The sequence below is a fragment of the Chlorocebus sabaeus genome, chromosome 8, assembly GCF_047675955.1.
Source record: "Chlorocebus sabaeus isolate Y175 chromosome 8, mChlSab1.0.hap1, whole genome shotgun sequence".
Classification (NCBI taxonomy): domain Eukaryota; kingdom Metazoa; phylum Chordata; class Mammalia; order Primates; family Cercopithecidae; genus Chlorocebus; species Chlorocebus sabaeus.
The window spans coordinates 116,139,272-116,163,313 of record NC_132911.1 but is presented as its reverse complement, the minus strand read 5'-3'; the positions used below and the strand labels follow the sequence as shown (position 1 = coordinate 116,163,313).

At 37.5% G+C, this 24,042-nt stretch overlaps 1 protein-coding gene across 2 annotated transcripts in view; it reads left to right on the top strand.

Annotated features, from left to right (window-relative positions):
- CSMD3 (CUB and Sushi multiple domains 3) overlaps positions 1 to 24,042 on the top strand; it is a 1,272,067-nt gene that overhangs the window by 1,012,355 nt on the left and 235,670 nt on the right. For both annotated transcript variants that reach the window (XM_008001392.3, XM_008001388.3), the window contains one exon: positions 7,568 to 7,684. In XM_008001392.3, the coding sequence (XP_007999583.2) occupies positions 7,568 to 7,684 (117 nt within the window). The remainder of the gene's footprint in view (positions 1 to 7,567; positions 7,685 to 24,042) is intronic.

Here is a 24,042-nt window from a genome sequence, read left to right as displayed (position 1 = left end):
TAAAATCAAAACAAGTTATTTACTCTCAAGATACAATAGTAATGCAGGTATTGGGTAAACATTCCCATTCCAAAAGTGATAAATTGGCCCAAAGAAAAGGTCAATAATCTCCACACAAGTCTGAAGTCCAACAGAGCGATCGCTAAATCTTAAAGTTCCAAAATAATCTTCTTTCACACCATGTCCCACATTCTTGTGTGAGGGGTGGATTCCCAAGGCCTTGGGCAGCCCCGTCTCTATGGCTTTGCAGTGTGCAGCCCATGTGGCTGCTCTCAAAGGTTGTAGTTGAGTGCTTGCCGCTTTTCCAGGCAGAGGTGCAAGCTGCTAGTGCCTCTGCCATTATAGAGTCTGGAGGGTGGTGGCCTGCTTCCCACAACTCCATGAGGTAGTGCCTTGGTGGGGACTTCGTGTAGGTTCTACAATCCCACATTTCCCCTTGGCATTGCACTCGTAGAGTTTCTCTGTGGGGATCCAAACCTATAGCAGACTTCTGCCTGGGCAGCCAGGATTTTCTATACATTCTCTGACATCTAGGTAGAAGTTGACGAGCAGGCTTCACACTTGCATTATGAGCATCTGCAGACCTAACACCATGGGAAAACTGCCAAGGATTATAGCTTGCACTTTACAGAGCTGTGGCCTGAGCTGTACCTGGACCCCTTTGAGCCAAGGCTGAAACCAGAGTGACTGGAATGCAGGGAGCAGCCTCCCAAGGCAGGCAGCAGGGCCATGGACCTGGTACAGGAAACCATTCTTTTTTCTAAGCCTCTGGGCCTGTGATGATAGGGGCTGCCTCAAAGATCTCTGAAATGCCTTCAAAGCCTCTTCCCCGTTGTCTTGGATATTAGCTCTTGGCTCCCTTTTAGTCATTCTAATTTCTCCAGCAAGTCATTGCTCCACAAGCTTGTATCCCGCTTGTATCCCGTCCTGAAAATGTTTTTTTTCTTCCCTGCCACATGGCTAGGCTGTGAATTTTTCCAACTTTTACACTCTACTTCCCTTCTAAATATAAGCTCCAACTTTAAGTCATTTCTTTGCTCCTGTAGCTAATTATAGTAATGTAGGCTGTTTTCTTCTCCATCACTTTGAAAGCCGTGAATCTCTGGCCCGCGACACCCCACCCGGGCCTCACTCTGATGTGTCCCAGCTTGCCTTTGTTATAGTTTGTACCCGTGGTTGGTGGTTCCCTAGCTCTTGTACTGAACACAAGAAGGAGGATATCCTGTATGTTGAAGGGTGAGGGGGGTGAAGACGAATTTTATTATGCAACAAAACAGTGCTCAGTGGAGAGGGGATGCAGGAGGTGGTCCTCCAATCTCACAGTCAGGCAGTTCTCTCCTCTTTGCATAGCTGTCTGGGACTTCTTATGGCCTCAGAATAGGGGAGGGGCAGGCTGTAGGTACTATTGGAAAAGGCAGCATTCAATTGGTTAAACGACATTTTTTAGAAAGAATCAATTAGGAAAGGGCAGGTGAACAGCAACAGAAGTTCTCACTCTGGGTCACAGGTTTCATCTAGGACCAGCAGTCTGGTCTTTCAGTCTTCAAGCTGATTTTGCTCGAAGGTGGGGTTTCACCAGGGACCCATTCCTGTCTTCCTGGGCATTTGGCTGCCTCCTGCCACTCTCAGTAGGTTGTTAGAAGTAGCCAGGCCACCTGTTGAATGGTTTGCTGCTTAGAAATTTCTTCTGCCAGATACCCAAAGATATCACTCTTAACTTTAAGTTTGTACAGATCTCTAGGACGTGTACGAGGACATGAACACAATGCAGCCAAATTCTTTGCTAGAGAATAATACAGGTGGCCTTTGCTCCAATTCCCACTGACTTCCTTATTTCCATCTGAGACCTCATCAACTTAGACTTCACTGTCCATATTTCTATAAGCATTTTTGTCACAACCATTTAAGTAGTCTCTAAGAAGCTCCAAATTTTTTCTTATCTTTCTATCTTCTGAGGTCTCCAAACTCTTCCAACCTCTACCCATTACCCGTTTCTAAAGCCATTTCTACATTTCCATATATCTTTATAGTAGCACCCCACTCCTTGTGTATTAGTTCGTTTTCACGCTGCTGATAAAGACGTACCCAAGACTGGGCAATTTACAAAGGAAAGAGGTTGATCAGACTTATGGTTCCACATGACTGGGGAGGCCTCATGATCATGGTGGAAGGTAAGGAGGAACAAGTCACATTTTACGTGGATGGCTACAGGTAAAGAGAGAGAGAGAGCTGGTGCAGGGGAATGTCTCTTTTTGAAATCATCAGATCTCGTGAGACTTATTCCCTATCACGAGAACAGCACAGGAAAGTCTTGACCCCATGATTCAGTTACCTCCCACCAGGTTCTTTTTACACCATGTGGGAATTCAGGATGAGAGTTGGGTGGGGACACAGCCAAACCATGTCACCTTGGTATGAATTTTTCTAGTCAAATTTTGCTATCAATTTGTTAGTCTGTTTGTATTACTATAAAGGAATATTCAAGACTAGGTTATTTATGAAGAAAAGAGATTTAATTAGCTCATGGATTTTCAGGATGTACAAGCAGCGTGATTTCACCATCTGCTTCTGGTGAGGGATTCAGAAAGCTTGCAATCATGGCAGAAGGCAAAAGGGGAGCAGGCATGTTACATGGCAAGATAGGAAGTGAGAGAGAGAATGAGGAGGTGCCATATACCTTTAAACAACCAGATCTAAGGAGAACTCACTCACTATAGCTAGGACAGCACCAAGACATTCATGAGGGATCTGTACCCATGACCCAAAGACTTCCCATCAGACCCCACCTCCAACATTGGGGGTTACATTTCAATACGAGATTTGGGGGGACACCAACATTCAAACTATATCAGCATGGATTTGCTACTATGGGTTTGGTATTAGACCTGGGTATGCTATTCTCTCAATAAAAACTAGAATCCATATAGCAGTCATATTATAAACATTTTACCATTGGATACATTTTTTATGTTTAAGATACATATCTTTCATATAGTATTGCCCCCAAATGTAAAGCACAGTAATCAAGCAAAGAACAAGCAAAAATTTCAATTGCAGAAAGAAAAAAAAATAGGCTTATATGTATTTATTGAAAGAGGATGTATCTAGATTCTGTACTAAATTTAAGTGTTTTTTTCTGGGATAATTTCTACCAAATGAAATGTTTATGTTATATGCTGACCATGGAACACTATTTTATAGTAGCCTGGTCTTGCAGGTATAGTTCATTTAATCACCCAAAGACATTTATGGAGAACTTACTATGTACAGATCCTGTCCTGAGAAGAGAAGAGAAGAGAAACATGATAAGACTTATGTTTTAGAAAAAGTGCTACCAGTGGTATGAACTTGTGGTGATGAGTGGAGCTGAGAGTCAAAGAGCACATGCAGAAATTGATGGGAGTCTGGATTGTGAAAGTTACAGAGGCAGAGAAGCTAGAGAAGCTGATAAATCACATAAGGTTATGAGCAACAAATTGATTCTTTGTTGGACCCCAAGAGTCAGGGAGAGCAAATCTAGAATAATGGCATTTTATAAGTAGGCTAAGTTTGACATTTTCAATCTCTAAGTTGTTGGGCTCTATAGGTATACATAAAACACAGTTCTTTGGTGTGTCAAAATTACAATTAATTGTTATCAATTACATAAACATTAAAATTATTACCAAAAGAAAACACATTTTAGAATCATCACTTTGGCCTTTTGTCAAGTATGTTCTTAAGGAGGCAGGTTCTGTAAGATATTACATGTAAAAAAGTTTTCCATGATCAAATAAGTTTGTGAGAAAGAGCATGATATTCCCTAAACCTTACTAAAGTCTCAAGTCCTTCACTCCTGTGTTTCCCACACTTACTTAATCATAGAACCATATCTTCTTAAATTCAAATGTTCTACAAACATACTATTAAAAATATAGATTTAGGCTGGGCACAATGGCTCACGCCTATAATCCCAGCACTTTAGGAGGCCAAGATGGATGGATCACCTGAAATCAGGAGTTCAAGACCGGCCTGGTCAACATGGTAAAACACCATCTCTACTAATAATACAAAAATTAGCTGGGCATGGTGGTGCATGGCTGTAATCCTAGCTACTCTGTAGGCTGAGGTAGGAAAATCTCTTGAACCTGGGAGGTGGAGGTTGCAGCTAGCCGAGATGGTGCCATTGCACTCCATCCTGGGAAACAAAAGCAAAACTTGGTCTCAAAAAATAAAAATAAAAATAAATTTAAAAATAAAAATATGGATTTATTAACTACATAAGTTATAATCAGGAACAGGTGGGTTCTTATGTTTAATGAATTACAAAGAATATAGGCTGTTTAGAGAAACAACAGCCAATTTGACAAAAGGTCCACAGGTATATGTGGCATATGTCAAATAGCAAAAATAAGAATAGAATCCAAAGGTCTGACTTGCTTTTATCTTCAGCCGAGTAAGAGCCAGAAAGATAAAAGCTACCCTTTTCTCGATTAGCCAATAAGATGACATTAAAACAGGAAGTAAGAATATAAAAAGCTTCTGGAGACCAATATTAGGAGAATCTGTGAAATTGGCCTGACTTAATTATTATTCCATTTATATTTTATGAATATTAGGTTAGCGAAAAAGTAATTGCAGTTTTTGCCATTAAAAGTAATGCCCAAAACCACAATTACTTTTGCACCAACCTAATATAAAACAGATTACAACAGATGTGTATCTCAGAGCATAGTTAATTTTCCCTTATTTATAATAATAACACACTGCATAATTATTATCACTCACTATAATATTCTGTTATTGACTATAAATTAGGCCACGCTGTAGGCACTCATCAGAATAAACAGAAAATTATGGTTACAAGTACAAATAACAGAATCTAGCATAATACTACCATGTGATTAAATTTTAACCTTATAATATATTTGTAATTTAAAAGAACCTTCATATTTCTAAATATGATTTTTAATAAAAGCTGTCCTAAATGTCAGTTATACAAAATAAAATATATAAAACAAATTCTGGCTGTCAGACACATGTTAATATAGGATGGCACAATGTTCATGACTAAGTCACAGAACTGAACTTGAGTTAGAAGTTTCCATTTCTATTCATACTTTCCAAATATAAAAATAACAGTTTAATAGTTTTTGTCATGTTCATTCAAAGTATTATAATTTTAATTCTGGAGCACCTTAAAATCAGAAAGAAAATTAACATAAGACATACTGCCCATTCTTGAATGATTCTCTCATCAGTAGCATTATCAGTTGAATAAAGTTATCAGTACTGAAATAAGAATAACACCTGACTGCTCTAATCTCAAACAATAATGAGTGATGAGAGGGATGCATCTTTGGTTATTATAATCACTGTCAATTTCTTGCGTTTTTCTAGAGAATTCTAATTTTAGTGTGTTTCATTCTAAGTATTTATTACCTTTTTATAGAACGTTAAGGAAAAAAGGCAGAATATTCATTAGTCACTCAACTCAATACAACATCCTTTTTGTGTTGTGTGTGTGTGTGTGTGTGTTTTTAAATATACTGTATTGCTCTATTTTAAAACTTTGACCAATAATTAATCACAAGTTTTTACTTTTTCAAACTGTCATAACTCTTCTGGAGGTACCTAATTCATCACTGCATGCAGTGCACTTTAAAAGGAAAATCAGACATTAACTTCAATAAAGTCCCAGTATAAAAGCTACACCTGTCTATTTCTAATCTCCTTTTCTCAAGTCACAGAGGTAAACCACTACTGATATCTAATGGAAATCACTGCACTTTTGTTCTTGATCTTATTTCTAGGTCAATGATCCTGATTTTCCTTGTGTAATGATTCCTTCCTCCCTATTAAATCGACAAAGAACATTCATTCAACTTTGCATCTCCAAACTACTTTATACGTTTCCCTCCCATTTATATTCATAATTCTGGTTATTTTTGTATTTGTTTATATACCATTTATTCTTCATCCAGCTGTAATCTAGCCTCCCCTACTTGCCCCCACCCCACTCTAGTTCAGGAGTTGGCAAACTTCTTCTGTAAAGGACTAGATACTATTTTGGGCTTTGCTGGCCACATATATCTTTGTTGAATATTCTTCTGTAGTTTTTGTTTTGTTTGTAACTCTTTAAAAATGTAAAAAACCTTTCTTGGTCCACAGTCTGGATTTGGCCTCCTTGCTATAACTTGCAGCGAGCTGCTCTAATTGAAACTACTCTATTAATAGCACCAGAAAAACTCCTTTTGGTGTTTGAGGGGAGTAATAAATTATACTCTGTCCTTCCTGCAAAACTTCAAAGGAAATCAAACTATCAGCTTTAATACTGGTAAAATATGAGGGGCAGTGACAGCGGGCTTCCTACTAGCCGTCTGCAACAGGCACAGCCCTACCCTCAGAAGGCACCCTAAAAAACCTGCAGTGTACAAGAGCACACCAGACAGTGTGCTCTGCAGGAAGGATGGCTCCTAATCTGAAGAAAGGTACTCAAAGGGTGAAGGAGGAGGGTCAGCTGGCAAGGTGTTTAAAAAGAAAAAAAAATCCCTCTTCATGCAAACTATAGACCTGGGGCAGAAAAACTCCAGTCTTACACTCCACATTGCCAAGTCAACCCAGACTTCAGACTTCTTTTTCATTTATTAATCACTTTGCAACATTTACCTCTTTGAACACTTGCTTTTCACTGAAACTCTTCTCCCTTGGCCCCCAGGAGAGCAATTTCTCTGGAGTCTGCCACTCTTTATCTGATTTTAAACCTTTAGTGTTTCCCAGAACCTCCTCTTTGCCCATCTTTTCTCATTCTGCATACTTTCCAGAGTGATCTTATTCACTTAAAGAATATCAGTTACCATCCGTATGCTTTCTATATTAAATCTCCATTTAGCTCAGGTCTCTCTTGAGTTCTAGAACTATGAATCCTAATGAATCCCCTATCTTGTGAATAACCCCCATCTACAGTTTATCAGAAACATTAATTTCACCCTCATCTTTTCTTTTTTTTTTCTTTTTTTTAACATACCACCTTGGGCCTGAGGTAGCCAATAAGTCTGCCTCAAGGCACCATCAACAACTCCTCTGATTTCAAGGTAAATTATATATACAGATAAAGGTTGATGAGAAAGTAGAATACTTAGATGAGTGGGTGAATGTGTTTGTACAGCCATTCATGTCCCACACATGGTGTTGAATCTCAGTAGAATTTCAAAGCCTGTCAGCAAGTAATACAATTTCCCACTTGCATATTTAATTTATCATTATTATAAAAAAGATGATCAATTTCACACTCTTATCACAAATGAAAGCTAGGCCACCATTATTATATTTCTAGATAACACCATTACAACATTGTTATATTACATACTTTGTTTCTGAGAACAGGAAATTTGAATACTTATAAAGTTTTGTTTATACACTTTTTTATTTTTTAAATATTTAACACTAGAAGATCTTATTAAAAGTTGCAAATAAATTATACACCTTAAATTCCAGTAGCCATATATTTTTATATGAAGAAGATAACCATGGTATGAATTTTTTTAAACTTTTTTCTAAAAATGATATTTTCACCATTTTTTCCTAGCACCCTGTGGAAGTCGTTCAACAGGTTCAGAAGGCACTGTTCTATCACCGAACTATCCAAAAAATTACAGTGTGGGACATAATTGTGTTTATTCTATAGCAGTTCCAAAGGAGTTTGGTAAGTAAGATTCGACTCATTATGTAGTATTTCATCCAGACATGCTTTATTTTTCACTACATGCTATTCAAAATTTTTAAATGAAAATACCTACTATCCATAAAGTATTTTACTTTGCAATTCTTTTTAGATGGTGGTTTTGTAATAATACAATTTTGAGGTCATCTTACTCAATCTGAATTTACAGTCAAGTACACAGGTGAACAACAATACAAAAATGAAAACAGGATTGTTTTTAATTTTTAAAAATGAGTATATCAGTAACCTTGCAAGTGCCTTCATATCGGAATTTTATAAAACGGGAAATTGCCAGAGCATAAAGCCAAGGCTGCTCTGTAAAATATGTATTAAGTCAAATATTGAACTATTACAATAGTAATAAAAGTATTTATAAAACAATCATATCAATTTTATAGTTTATTAACACATTTCCAGAAAGAAGAGCTTTTGGTTTTAAGCATCTAGTTTCAGGGACAGCAATAAATACAAAAAGACAGCAAAGGACATTTCAGCTCATCTTGTCAACCTGACAATCTGTTCTGCATCGGCACTAAGAAGACAATGTGTCCTTTGCTGCCTTCACATCTTTCTGATCACACGTCTTAGAAGTCACTTATCTGGCTTCTAAAGGTTTTGGTTCTGAGATCCAGCTGGATCTAACCCAGATTAAGCTCTGTTCATGGATGGATAGGCAAGGGAAATTTAGAGAGCAGTAAAGTGCATAGACTTTTACAATTTAGATTTACAGCATTGTGTTACATAGTAAAGGATTTGTTATAGCTATAAGGAATGTCTGGGTCTGGACGACTCAGTATTTCAGCAGAAGGACATGGATTTTATCATTAGAGATAGTTGCATAACATCTTGACTTAACATTTCTGCTGCTGAGATATAAAATAAGCTGATGCTTCCAGTCCAATTTCTTATAACCAGATACCTATATATCCTCCTTTTCATCCTTCTGAAACAAGTCCAAGATCTTCAACTTACTTGAGAGCACTGTCATCAGAAATGAAGTACTAAACTTTTTATTTTGACATTTAAATAGAGTGATGATGCCAGCATTAGCAAAGTGTATGTTTTTGTACTCTACAAAGTATTTCTTTCCCCTAGCGTATCGATCGGTTGAATCAAAGGTGAGCTCTTTGATAGTGAAGAGAATGACAGTTTAGAAAGAAAAATATCATTCCCTTAATTGTGTTTATTTTTTGCCTTTTGAGTCCTTCCTTTGCTAGAGAGTTTTATGCTCCCCAGATGCAAAAAAAATGTTACATGGTTGCTGACAGAATCCTAACAATTATTATCCAGAAAACTTCATGGCTCTCTGAGTCCTCTTTGGAAGCCATTATTTATCCTATTATTCTTGGGATGCCATGTGGCCAAAGGAATGAGAAAGAGGAAAATTAGCCATTTAGTGTCCTGACAAATAGACATGCTGGTCACCTTGGAGATGTATTACTGTAGCCTATGAATGCTCAAAAAGAGAAAGAAAAAGTACTAATTGAAATAAAAGTAAATTAACAGATTCCTAAAGAATGAAATCTATATTTTTGTAGGGTTAATATAAGTTGAATTTAATCCTCTTAATATTAAAAAAACTGCTATGTTGAGCCAATAATAGTTGGTTTTTAAAACTATTTTTTAAATGAATCTTCTTGTTTTTTGTGGACAAAACAAAGTGTACTTTGATTTATTAGTAAAAAACTAATTTTATTTTACAAATGTTGCATCATTCTTCATTTTAAGTTACATATATATTTAAGCACCTGTATTCTAATTTCAGCCTTGTCACATGTTAGCTATCTGCCTTTGAACAAGTTACATAATCTCTTTGAGACTGCCTCTTTATTTATAAATTTGGTATCATTTTGTTTATAGATTAGAGATGTGAGCAGTAAATGAGAGAGATACATACACATGTAAAGTATGTCTAACATACTTCATGCTTAATATCATTGGGTTAACAAATGCCAGCTTTCAAGTCAGATTTCTGGGTTAAGGCTCAACTTAACTTACTTGCTATTTTCATTGGACAAGTCACATTGTCAGCCTGAACCTTACACATCTCTAAAGTAGCAATGGTAAATACACCTTATATGGTTATTTTATAATAATTTGATGTATATGAGTGATTGGCATAATAACATAGTAAGTCATATGCATACACAAGTACACATATACACCTTCTTTATGTTCACATTCATATAAAACATCCCCTGTCCCCTCTTCCACCCCCAAAAAAGGTTAAATTAAATGACCTACATTATTGGATTGAACTAAGGTCTTAAAAATAGCATTTTTAAATTAAAACAACTATTTGTGTTATTTAGTTAAAGCATGAAAACAAATATTTTGGGTTTCATATCCCAGTGGCTATTCAATCATCTGATAATCCCTTACAATTTTCTGAGAGTAGGATAGTGGAAGTAAATAAATACTGACTGTTGACTTCTTCCTATTACCTTCCTATTACCTTCCTTTACCTCTTTGATGAGAGATGGTCAAGCAGTAGTTACTGGATCTCTACAAATCAGATTTCTATTTTGTTTCTGCTTCCTCTCATTCTCACTTTGCCATAATTTTTTTTCTGTTGCCACATTGAGCTATATTTATTACTTTTCAGTATTACTTCATCACATATGACTTCCCACATTTTTTTCTTTTACTGTCATTTATCTCAAATTATAATAATTCCTTCGTCTATATCTTTTATATGCAGATGCTCTTAGAACATGACTCTTACATCATTTAGCACAGGGGTTCCTAAGCCCTGGGCCATGGACTGGTACTGGTCCTTGGCCTGTTAGGAACTGGCCCGCATAGCAGGAAGTGAGTGGCAGGTGAGCTATCATTACTGCCGGAGCTCCACCTCCTGTCAGATAAGCTGTGGCATTCGATTTCCATAGGACTGTAAAACCCTGTTGTGAACTGTGCATGTGAGGGATCTAGGTTGTGCCCTCCTTATCAGAACCTAACTAATGCCTGATGATCTGAAGTAGATCACTGAAACCATCCCATGGAAGGATTGTCTTTCACAAAACCTGTCCCTCATGCCAAAAAGGTTGGGAACCACTGATTTAGCACAATGTCTGTCAAATACACTCAGTGCATTCATTGGATTGCATTTTACATAGGGGTTAAGGCTCTGACATCCTTATGTAAAAAGAAAATAACATATAACCAACATTACACATGAAAATAAATTAAATCACCCACGAAAGATCATCTACATAACTTTACATATGCCTATTGTCTCTGAAATAGTCTAACAGAACATTTTTAGTCCTTCAAGTTAAGAAGAGATAACAGATTTTTTCAGGTAATTCCAGATGAGCTACTTGTGTTTCTTACAGGCCATGTGATACCAAATTACTTTTTTTTTTTTTTGCCTGGTGTAGAATTAAATGCCTATAAGTTATTTTTGCCATTACTTTTAACGGCAAAAACCACAATTACTTTTACACCAACCTAATAAATATGTGCTTTACTGGTTGATTGAGTAAATACTCTTTGTCAGTCAATTGCCATCTTTTAGTTTTTATAAATAAGACAAATGTCAATTCATAATGCTTGCATGAGCATCACTGAATTTCATTTGAATTCAGGTATTGGGGTCAGATTTTGGCAATATTCATCCTGCAGGATTCTACTTGTTTTATTATTCTTAGAAAAATAACAGTTATGGATCAATTGGATATCATTTATTAATATTTTACTCCCCTCATTCTACATAGAAGACTAATTACATTTGGCTTTTTGGATTTAAAAAATCCTACTTATCTATCAATAAAATATATTTAATTTTTCTTCATTTTTCAATGTTTAATCACCAGTTGCTTTTTCTTGTGGTTTAGTTGCTTAAGACTTTATGAATTATATTTAAGTGTCAGAAACATGGAAGACCAATTTTATTTTATTTTTCATTTGGTATAGATAACATGCTTTAGAATGTAAGAGAACTGTTAACATTGTCAGAGGGAAATTTTTTTGTTAATATGTATTATACTTATACCTAGAGTACAGGAGTCCAAATAAGGTTTCAGGGAGGGAGGAATTAGTAAAATTGGGGAATAAATGTGTGGATTTCTATCTCAACAATCCTGGCTGAGAAGAAACATAAATATATAGGATGACAGTCAAAGTAGAGTGTTAAATCGGCAGGTAATGTTTGATTTTGTTTATTTTCTCTTACTCCAGCAGATACTGGGGTATTTAATTTAAAGCCAAAAGAGAAAAACACAGTAGAGAAGACAAAGCTGAAGATACGAGGTGTATCAATTGGTTTAAAAAAAAAAAAAAAAAAAACTTCAGACAATTGGAGGAGATGAAATTTTAAAAACAGAGGGAAGACCTCCTTATAATTCAGAAGACATAATTTGCAATTAGCAACGTGATATCTGGATTAATTTCACATGAAATATTGAAATAGTCACATGAAATATTGTTGGAATTATCATTCCTTCCTATTCTCCCACCTCCATCTCTCTTCAATCATCCTTTTCTTTCTAGGAATTATGTGTAACAGAGGACATATTCGTGTCTTAAGGCTACTATAACAAAATACCACAGGCTTAGTGGCTTAATTTTATTCTCTCACAGTTCCTCACAGTTCCAGAGGCTGGATGCCTAAAATCAATATGTCAGTAATGCCACACTTCCTCTGTCGGCTCTAGAGAAGCATTCTTCATTGCTTCTTCCTAGTTTCTGGTGACTCCCAACAAACCTTGAGGTTCCTGGGCTTATAACTGACTTGCTCCAATCTCTGACTCCCTCTTTACAAGACCATTTCTCCTGTCTGTCTGTTTTTGTGTGTCTCTCTGTTTTCAATTGGCCATGGCTTGGCCAATTGGTTGACCATGATCTGCCTCCCACCCCACCTGCATTTCAAAGACTGTTGAAAACCCATGGGTAGCGAGGTAAGACTGTGGGCCACAGTATTCTATACCATAAAAGGCAAAAGCTGAGAGGCTGTTAAAATAGGCACTAAACAGAACATAGGATTCAAATCAGTGATAAAAGAATATTTACTATCTGGTAATTCGAGAGTCTGTAATTTCAGTAGTATTGGTTATGAGGCCTTTAATATGTGAGACAACAGAATACAAGTTGCAGTAATTCACCACGAGGGGGCATTAATTTTTTCCAGGCTTAAGAACAGCTAAAATAGGTTACTAAATGGAGAAATAGTGGGGATAATCACCCTTTCTCTAAATACTTTTTCTATAATGTGTTTTAATCTTTAAAGAACCTATAAACTGGGCCATATTAACTAACTTTTAACTGAAGATAAAAGTCCATAAAGTCCTAATTTGTCAAGCCTATTTATTGTAAGTGCCAAAGACTTTATTTAATTTTACTACCTTTTTGGTCAGAGCTTCCATGACCACTGTAGGATATTTAGGTAAGGCAATAATGCTGATGATTAAAATGAGGCATACTTCTTTGTTCACCATTTTATATTTCATATTTCCTTTAGATTTTAGGGTGTGCCTTATTGAAATTTAGGGGGATCCCCAGGAATAACTGTATCTGAGCCTCTGTATAGATTAAGCTCATGAAAGTTTGCTAAGTGGTGCCTCTCAGTAGACGTTACACTTAATTTAGAACCCATGTTGTAGAGACACAAAAACCAATTAGAGATGTTCTATAGTTTTACTTTACAAGTTTTTGTGTAAATTTTGGATTTCCAGTTGAGTCAAATTGTGGCTCTTTCTCTTTTAATTTTGTATTTCTTCAACCTGTATGTAGTTTATTGTTGTTTTCATTTTCGCTTTAAGGGTTACTATATGTAACTTCAGAGGAGGGAAGGTCTCCTTACCCTGCTTATGTTAATTATTAATCATAATTATTTCATAATTAATAATTTTCTTCCTCTAAAGTATCTCAAATTAGTAACTTCAAGGTTAGAAACAATGGTTACTTTATAAGGTTTAAGAACTCTGGGTTTATTTTACATTTCCATCAACTCATTCGTTGTTCCACATAGGCGTCATGTGTGTTTTCCTCTAAAGTCTGAGGATTAGAATCTTTGTTACAACAAAGGCCTGGATAGCAATATTAGCAAAAGAATTTTTTTTTTTTTTTTTTTTTGAGACGGAGTTTTGTTCTGTTGCCCAGTCTGGAGTGCAGTGGCAAGATCTTGGCTCACTGCAAGCTCCACCTCCTAGGTTCACTCCATTCTCCTGCCTCAGCCTCCTAAGTAGTTGAGACTACAGGTGCCTGCCACCACACTCGGCTATTTTTTTTTTTTTTTTGTATTTTTAGTAGAGACAAATTTCACCGTGTTAGCCAGGATGGTCTCAATCTCCTGACCTTGTGATCCACCTGCCTTGACCTCCCAAAGTGCTGGGATTAGCATGAGCCGCCTCACCCGGTCAGCAAAGGCATTTTATAGGGTCTTAGTGAGTCATTTGCTTTCAGGAGTTTAGAACTCAGCACACCATATGATAGCTCTTCTTTCTCACAATCCACCACCCAGTGAGCCCATATATTGCATGGGGTATCAATATTTTCGCTGAGTCTTCTCTAGAAAAGGTGACTGCTTGACACCAATAGCCACAAAGTAAGAGTTGTTTCTCTGAACTTAGCATTAGTCACAGTTTATGCTGGAATCAAGATATGTGATTCATTATAAAGTACACAGGTAAGTCCAGGCTACAACATACAACTGAGGGTCATTTTGATGAGGACGCAACCCTTGGTTCTAAATGCCAGTTATTAAAATATCTGATGTAGATTGATTAAATCTGTGATAACTTGGAAGAACTCAGAAAATGCAGCACAAAGCAGCATAACTCTAAGTGCAAGTTTTCCAGCAGACAGCAGAGCCAGTTACTAAGAGAAAACAACAGAAGAAAGACCTTTAGTGGTTGTAGTCATCACTTAGACATCTTTCTCATTGCATTCATTGTTGTGGTCACTCTGCAGTTGGTTTGGATTTATTTATTTATTTATTTATTTGTTTATTTATTTAAGATGGAGTCTTGCTCTGTTGCCCAGGCTGGAGTGCAGTGGCACGATCTTGGCTCACTGCAACCTCCGCCTCTTGGGTTCAAGTGATTCTCCTGTCTCAGCCTCCTGAGTAGCTGGGATTATAGGCATGTGCCACCACACCTAGCTAATTTTTGTATTTTTACTAGAGATGGGGTTTCTCCATGTTGATCAGGCTGGTCTCGAACTCCTGACCTCGTGATCTGCCCACCTCAGCCTCCCAAAATTCTGGGATTACAGGCGGAAGCCACCGTGCCCATCCCTGGTTTGGATTTCAAGACTGATATCACACAAGCACAAGGAAATATGAAAAGCCATGTTACTCACAAAATGAGACTTTCTAGGGAGAGCAAGGCAAACTGCCAAACAGTTTCAAAATGCAGGAGACAGCAGAGAAAGGAGATTGACTGTGGAGTTTTATTGTGATTATGGAGTAGCAGTGGGGTGAGAGTTTCTGTGTGCAGTTGAATGCTTGCATGATTTTAACTTACAACTGGTGGCAAAGAGGCAGCACTTACGTGACCTAATCAGCTTGCCCAGATATGAGGCAGAGGGGAAGGGGGAGTGACGGGGCTTGAAAGTTGTCAACAGTTAAGCATTAAAAATGATTTCACATGTTTTAATATAAGTTGTAATTTATATATGTGTATCATATATCATATATGTCATATATATCTGTTGTTATATTATCTTTCCATTTTAAGCAAAATTATTTCCTTTCAACTTGCAAGAATCTCACTATAATATACTCTAGAATGTGATTAGCTGAATTTTCAAAATAACTGTCAAATGATCTATTAGATTCATATGATGGTTATCTATTCACATTCATTGTGTATAAGTGTCAATGTTGATATTTCATATTTCTGTTGTTGTAAGGCAGTTATAGAAAATAAGTTATGCTTAATAATTCAGAATAAAGCTGAAAACTATGGTGCAGGAACACAAGGCTAGACGTTTTACAACAATTTATTTAAACAGTGGTTATGATGTTTCAACATATTCGTACTTTTCCCATTTATGGTTGCTTTTAGTTTTTGCTTCATTTTACCAATATGATAAGTTCCGCAGTTGTCCCGTTAGGCTATTTAATACCAGGTGGCATAAAGCTGCCGAAGATTATTTTGACATGAGGTTCAAAGTCATAAAGTCAATGATGGTAACAATTGTAAACTGATTGAAGAGAAGATTGAGCGGTTACTGTGGAATAGCGGGAAACAAGGTGAACTGGGGATCCAAAGGTCTGGATTGTAGTCGTTTACCTCTAATTGGCCGTGTGACTTTGAGCAAATTACTTAAGCTTTCTGGTCCTCATTTTCTTGATGTATAATATAAAACATTTTGTCCCCAAGGTACTTCCTCATTTAAAAAATAAGTGAAATATACTTTTGAATTTGTTAAAGAGTATGCTAGTGGAAGGTAGAGAATTAAAGTATAAGAAAGTTCCACCAGCTTTTCTGAAATTCAAAAATCTGCTTACAGAGGTGCATGGATTCATGTAATTTCATTAAATTCCAAAGATAACTATAAATTTATCCTAAATTCTGAATCTTTTATTTTTCTGCAAAAGTAAGATAAGTTATGTAACAACGGCATGCAACATTCTTCTCTGTTATTTCTTTCTTCTTTTCTCTTTTTTAACGCATCAGATTATCCGTGATGGTCATTTTTAACTTTCTCACTCTTATCATTAAAGTGTAATAAATATGTCCAAGAGAACTTTGCATTTTTCAATTCATTACAAATGCTAGAAAATTGACTTTCTATTTTGTTTCCCAGTGGTATTTAGGCACAAAATAATTCCTTGAATAAGCCTGAATATTCATATAGGGAGTAAACATTTCTTTTTTATTTTTTTATTTTTTAAAATTTATTTATTATTATTAAACTTCAAGTTGTAGGGTACATGTGCACAACGTGCAGGTTTGCTACATATGTATACTTGTGCCATGTTGGTGTGCTGCACCCATCAACTCGTCATTTACATCAGGTATAACTCCCAATGCAATCCCTCCCCCCTCCCCCCTCCCCATGATAGGCCCCGGTGTGTGATGTTCCCCTTCCCGAGTCCAAGTGATCTCATTGTTCAGTTCCCGCCTATGAGTGAGAACATGCGGTGTTTGGTTTTCTGATCTTGTGATAGTTTGCTGAGAATGATGGTTTCCAGCTGCATCCATGTCCCTACAAAGGACACAAACTCATCCTTTTTTATGGCTGCATAGTATTCCATGGTGTATATGTGCCACATTTTCTTAATCCAATCTGTCACTGATGGACATTTGGGTTGATTCCAAGTCTTTGCTATTGTGAATAGTGCTGCAATAAACATACGTGTGCATGTGTCTTTATAGCAGCATAATTTATAATCCTTTGGGTATATACCTAGTAATGGGATGGCTGGGTCATATGGTACATCTAGTTCTAGATCCTTGCGGAATCGCCATACTGTTTTCCATAATGGTTGAACTAGTTTACAATCCCACCAACAGTGTAAAAGTGTTCCTATTTCTCCACATCCTCTCCAGCACCTGTTGTTTCCTGACTTTTGAATGATCGCCATTCTAACTGGTGTGAGATGGTATCTCATTGTGGTTTTGATTTGCATTTCTCTGATGGCCAGTGATGATGAGCATTTTTTCATGTGTCTGTTGGCTGTATGAATGTCTTCTTTTGAGAAATGTCTGTTCATATCCTTTGCCCACTTTTTGATGGGGTTGTTTGTTTTTTTCTTGTAAATTTGTTTGAGTTCTTTGTAGGTTCTGGATATTAGCCCTTTGTCAGATGAGTAGATTGCAAAAATTTTCTCCCATTCTGTAGGTTGCCTGTTCACTTTGATGGTAGTTTCTTTTGCTGTGCAGAAGCTCTTTAGTTTGATGAGATCCCATTTGTCAATTTTGGCTTTTGCTGCCGTTGCTTTTGGTGTTTTAGACATGAAGTCTTTGCCCATGCCTATGTCCTGAATGGTACTACCTAGGTTTTCCTCTAGGATTTTTATGGTATTAGGTCTAACATTTAAGTCTCTAATCCATCTTGAATTAATTTTCGTATAAGGAGTAAGGAAAGGATCCAGTTTCAGCTTTCTACTTATGGCTAGCCAATTTTCCCAGCACCATTTATTAAATAGGGAATCCTTTCCCCATTTCTTGTTTCTCTCAGGTTTGTCAAAGATCAGATGGCTGTAGATGTGTGGTATTATTTCTGAGGACTCTGTTCTGTTCCATTGGTCTATATCTCTGTTTTGGTACCAGTACCATGCTGTTTTGGTTACTGTAGCCTTGTAGTATAGTTTGAAGTCAGGTAGCGTGATGCCTCCAGCTTTGTTCTTTTGACTTAGGATTGTCTTGGAGATGCGGGCTCTTTTTTGGTTCCATATGAACTTTAAAGCAGTTTTTTCCAATTCTGTGAAGAAGCTCATTGGTAGCTTGATGGGGATGGCATTGAATCTATAAATAACCTTGGGCAGTATGGCCATTTTCACAATATTGATTCTTCCTATCCATGAGCATGGTATGTTCTTCCATTTGTTTGTGTCCTCTTTGATTTCACTGAGCAGTGGTTTGTAGTTCTCCTTGAAGAGGTCCTTTACATCCCTTGTAAGTTGGATTCCTAGGTATTTTATTCTCTTTGAAGCAATTGTGAATGGAAGTTCATTCCTGATTTGGCTCTCTGTTTGACTGTCACTGGTGTATAAGAATGCTTGTGATTTTTGCACATTAATTTTGTATCCTGAGACTTTGCTGAAGTTGCTGATCAGCTTAAGGAGATTTTGGGCTGAGACAATGGGGTTTTCTAAATATACAATCATGTCATCTGCAAAGAGGGACAATTTGACTTCTTCTTTTCCTAACTGAATCCCCTTGATTTCTTTCTCTTGCCTGATTGCCCTAGCCAGAATTTCCAACACTATGTTGAATAGGAGTGGTGAGAGAGGGCATCCCTGTCTTGTGCCAGTTTTCAAAGGGAATTTTTCCAGTTTTTGCCCATTCAGTATGATATTGGCTGTGGGTTTGTCATAAATAGCTCTTATTATTTTGAGGTACGTTCCATCAATACCGAATTTATTGAGAGTTTTTAGCATGAAGGGCTGTTGAATTTTGTCAAAAGCCTTTTCTGCATCTATTGAGATAATGATGTGGTTCTTGTCTTTGGTTCTGTTTATATGCTGGATTATGTTTATTGATTTGCGAATGTTGAACCAGCCTTGCATCCCAGGGATGAAGCCCACTTGATCATGGTGGATAAGCTTTTTGATGTGCTGCTGAATCCGGTTTGCCAGTATTTTATTGAGGATTTTTGCATCGATGTTCATCAGGGATATTGGTCTAAAATTCTCTTTTTTTGTTGTGTCTCTGCCAGGCTTTGGTATCAGGATGATGTTGGCCTCATAAAATGAGTTAGGGAGGATTCCCTCTTTTTCTATTGATTGGAATAGTTTCAGAAGGAATGGTACCAGCTCCTCCTTGTACCTCTGGTAGAATTCAGCTGTGAATCCATCTGGTCCTGGACTTTTTTTGGTTGGTAGGCTATTAATTATTGCCTCAATTTCAGAGCCTACTATTGGTCTATTCAGGGATTCAACTTCTTCCTGGTTTAGTCTTGGAAGAGTGTAAGTGTCCAGGAAATTATCCATTTCTTCTAGATTTTCCAGTTTATTTGCGTAGAGGTGTTTATAGTATTCTCTGATGGTAGTTTGTATTTCTGTGGGGTCAGTGGTGATATCCCCTTTATCATTTTTAATTGCATCGATTTGATTCTTCTCTCTTTTCTTCTTTATTAGTCTTGCTAGTGGTCTGTCAACTTTGTTGATCTTTTCAAAAAACCAACTCCTGGATTCATTGATTTTTTGGAGGGTTTTTTGTGTCTCTATCTCCTTCAGTTCTGCTCTGATCTTAGTTATTTCTTGCCTTCTGCTAGCTTTCGAATGTGTTTGCTCTTGCTTCTCTAGTTCTTTTAATTACGATGTTAGAGTGTCAATTTTAGATCTTTCCTGCTTTCTCTTGTGGGCATTTAGTGCTATAAATTTCCCACTATACACTGCTTTAAATGTGTCCCAGAGATTCTGGTATGTTGTATCTTTGTTCTCATTGGTTTCAAAGAACATCTTTATTTCTGCCTTCATTTCGTTATGTACCCAGTAGTCATTCAGGAGCAGGTTGTTCAGTTTCCATGTAGTTGAGCGGTTTTGATTGAGTTTCTTAGTCCTGAGTTCTAATTTGATTGCACTGTGGTCTGAGAGACAGTTTGTTATAATTTCTGTTCTTGTACATTTGCTGAGGAGTGCTTTACTTCCAATTACGTGGTCAATTTTGGAGTAAGTACGATGTGGTGCTGAGAAGAATGTATATTCTGTTGATTTTGGGTGGAGAGTTCTATAGATGTCTGTTAGGTCTGCTTGCTGCAGAGATGAGTTCAATTCCTGGATATCCTTGTTAACTTTCTGTCTCGTTGATCTGTCTAATGTTGACAGTGGAGTGTTGAAGTCTCCCATTATTATTGTATGGGAGTCTAAGTCTCTTTGTAAGTCTCTAAGGACTTGCTTTATGAATCTGGGTGCTCCTGTATTGGGTGCGTATATATTTAGGATAGTTAGCTCTTCCTGTTGAATTGATCCCTTTACCATTATGTAATGGCCTTCTTTGTCTCTTTTGATCTTTGATGGTTTAAAGTCTGTTTTATCAGAGACTAGTATTGCAACCCCCGCTTTTTTTTGTTCTCCATTTGCTTGGTAAATCTTCCTCCATCCCTTTATTTTGAGCCTATGTATGTCTCTGCGTGTGAGATGGGTCTCCTGAATACAGCAGACTGATGGGCCTTGACTCTTTATCCAGTTTGCCAGTCTGTGTCTTTTAATTGGAGCATTTAGTCCATTTACATTTAAGGTTAATATTGTTATGTGTGAACTTGATCCTGCCATTATGATATTAACTGGTTATTTTGCTCATTAGTTGATGCAGTTTCTTCCTAGCCTTGATGGTCTTTACATTTTGGCATGTTTTTGCAATGGCTGGTACCGGTTGTTCCTTTCCATGTTTAGTGCTTCCTTCAGGGTCTCTTGTAAGGCAGGCCTAGTGGTGACAAAATCTCTAAGCATTTGCTTATCTGTAAAGGATTTTATTTCTCCTTCACTTATGAAACTTAGTTTGGCTGGATATAAAATTCTGGGTTTAAAATTCTTTTCTTTAAGAATGTTGAATATTGGCCCCCACTCTCTTCTGGCTTGAAGAGTTTCTGCCGAGAGATCTGCTGTTAGTCTGATGGGCTTCCCTTTGTGGGTAACCCGACCTTTCTCTCTGGCTGCCCTTAAGATTTTTTCCTTCATTTCAACTTTGGTGAATCTGGCAATTATGTGTCTTGGAGTTGCTCTTCTCGAGGAGTATCTTTGTGGCTTTCTCTGTATTTCCTGGATTTGAATGTTGGCCTGCCCTACTAGGTTGGGGAAGTTCTCCTGGATGATATCCTGAAGAGTGTTTTCCAACTTGGTTCCATTTTCCCCCTCACTTTCAGGCACCCCAATCAGACGTAGATTTGGTCTTTTTACATAATCCCATACTTCTTGCAGGCTTTGTTCATTTCTTTTTCTTCTTTTTTCTTTTGGTTTCTCTTCTCGCTTCATTTCATTCATTTGATCCTCCATCGCTGACATTCTTTCTTCCAGTTGATCGAGTCGGTTACTGAAGCTTGTGCATTTGTCACGTATTTCTCGTGCCATGGTTTTCGTCTCTTTCATTTCGTTTGTGAGCTTCTCTGCATTAATTACTCTAGCCATCAATTCTTCCACTTTTTTTTCAAGATTTTTAGTTTCTTTGCGCTGGGTACGTAATTCCTCCTTTAGCTCTGAGAAATTTGATGGACTGAAGCCTTCTTCTCTCATCTCGTCGAAGTCATTCTCCATCCAGCTTTGATCCGTTGCTGGCGATGAGCTGCGCTCCTTTGCCGGGGGAGATGTGCTCTTATTTTTTGAATTTCCAGCTTTTCTGCCCTGCTTTTTCCCCATCTTTGTGGTTTTATCTGCCTCTGGTCTTTGATGATGGTGATGTACTGATGGGGTTTTGATGTAGGTGTCCTTCCTGTTTGATAGCTTTCCTTCTAACAGTCAGGATCCTCAGCTGTAGGTTGTAGCTGTAGGTGATTGCTTGAGGTCCACTCCAGACCCTGTTTGCCTGGGTATCAGCAGCAGAGGCTGCAGAAGATAGAATATTTCTGAACAGCGAGTGTACCTGTCTGATTCTTGCTTTGGAATCTTCCTCTCAGGGGTGTACTCCACCCTGTGAGGTGTGGGGTGTCAGACTGCCCCTAGTGGGGGATATCTCCCAGTTAGGCTACTCAGGGGTCAGGGACCCACTTGAGCAGGGAGTCTGTCCCTTCTCAGATCTCAACCTCCGTGTTGGGAGATCCACTGCTCTCTTCAAAGCTGTCAGACAGAGTCGTTTGCGTCTGCAGAGCTGCTGCGTTTGTTATTGTTTACTGTGCCCTGTCCCCAGAGGTGGAGTCTACAGAGACAGGTAGGTTTCCTTGAGCTGCTGTGAGCTCCACCCAGTTCGAGCTTCCCAGCAGCTTTTTTTACCTACTTAAGCCTCAGCAATGGCGGGCGCCCCTCCCCCAGCCTTGCTGCTGCCTTGCCGGTAGATCACAGACTGCTGTGCTAGCAATGAGGGAGGCTCCGTGGGTGTGGGACCCTCCCGGCCAGGTGTGGGATATGATCTCCTGGTGTGCCTGTTTGCTTAAAGCACAGTATTGGGGTGGGAGTTACCCGATTTTCCAGGTGTTGTGTGTCTCAGTTCCCCTGGCTAGGAAAAGGGATTCCCTTCCCCCTTGCGCTTTCCAGGTGAGGCAATGCCTCGCCCTGCTTCAGCTCTCGCTGGTCGGGCTGCAGCAGCTGACCAGCACCGATCGTCTGGCACTCCCCAGTGAGATGAACCCAGTACCTCAGTTGAAAATGCAGAAATCACCGGTCTTCTGTGTCGCTCGCGCTGGGAGTTGGAGACTGGAGCTGTTCCTATTCGGCCATCTTCCAATGCTTCCCTAATAAAGTTTTTCGGGAGTAAACATTTCTTGCAAAGTTTCACTATAAAATTGTGGCTCTTCTCTTTCAAAAGTTGATATGGAAAAATATTTGAAAAAATAAAAAGAAAAAGTTATACATATATATTAATATAGATGCATTACTTTTTCTGGAAAACTTTTTATGGAGAAGTCATTATATACAGCCTTTTTTAGTATTTCATTATTCTGTCATGCAGAATCTCATTTGTAATATTTCATACCATGACAGATTAAAGCTAGTAGATAAATGATTTACAAAAGCACACAGCATGCCACAGGCAGAGTCTTTTGTAAACAAGGAATAGTCATCATATTTGACACTATCCACACTGATGTTTTAGGATAGTATAATGATCTCTAATTGCTTAACACTACAATGCAGTGATGATTATAATTAAAATACACGTTTGGTGTTTTTTTTCTGTTTTGGTGACTCACATGATTTAATTATCTACTTTAGACTTAACAAAGGCTAACGTTTGCATTTTGAAATAATATATTTGGAAACTCAATAAATTATATTTCAAATAGTTTAGAAGATTGATAATGCTTATTTTGTGCTTGGTATACAAACATATGGTGCACATCACACACTAAAAGTCTGTGATTCTAGTCTCTGAATTAGAGGGATTTGAATAGTATTCTCTTAGAGCTTATATAAACCCTTAACATTTCAACCTACCTGCTTTTGCTGAGAAGCGGAAACTCAAACAGAGATATAACTGGAATATTTTCCAAATTCACTGAAGCTATGTTTTATACTAAAATACCAGACTAGCTATCAAAGTTTCATCTATTATGCTGCTTCTTTTAGCAACATTTTATGTAACAAATGTTTTTCAATCTTCTATAATGTTTATTGTAACAGAGTTTGCCAATTAAAATTCAAATTAAAATCTTTCATTCAGTGGTAAATAACATAAATGAGATCAATATCTGGACAGAGATAATATGGGATGGTGTGTGCAGTGGTGCACTAAAATCCATGCCTTCTTGAAGGTAGTTTAATTCTATAACATTTGAAACACAGTATGGACTAAATAAAACTCAGCTGTAGATTGAATTTGACTTTCAATCTAGCATGTTTTCTGTTCTTAGTGTAGGGGTATGGAAACTTTATGACCACTTTCTCTTTTACTTAACCCCTTTGCTTCTCCTTACTATTTCTAAATTTGTAGAAATACACTATAAATAATTCTAACCTCATTGTGGGTAAAGATCTATATTTTATTGCTTGTAAGTGGCAATTATTCACTAATTTGATCAATTATTTATTTAAACTGTGTGTATACACCCAGTCTTGAGCTAGAATCTGAATGTACAGG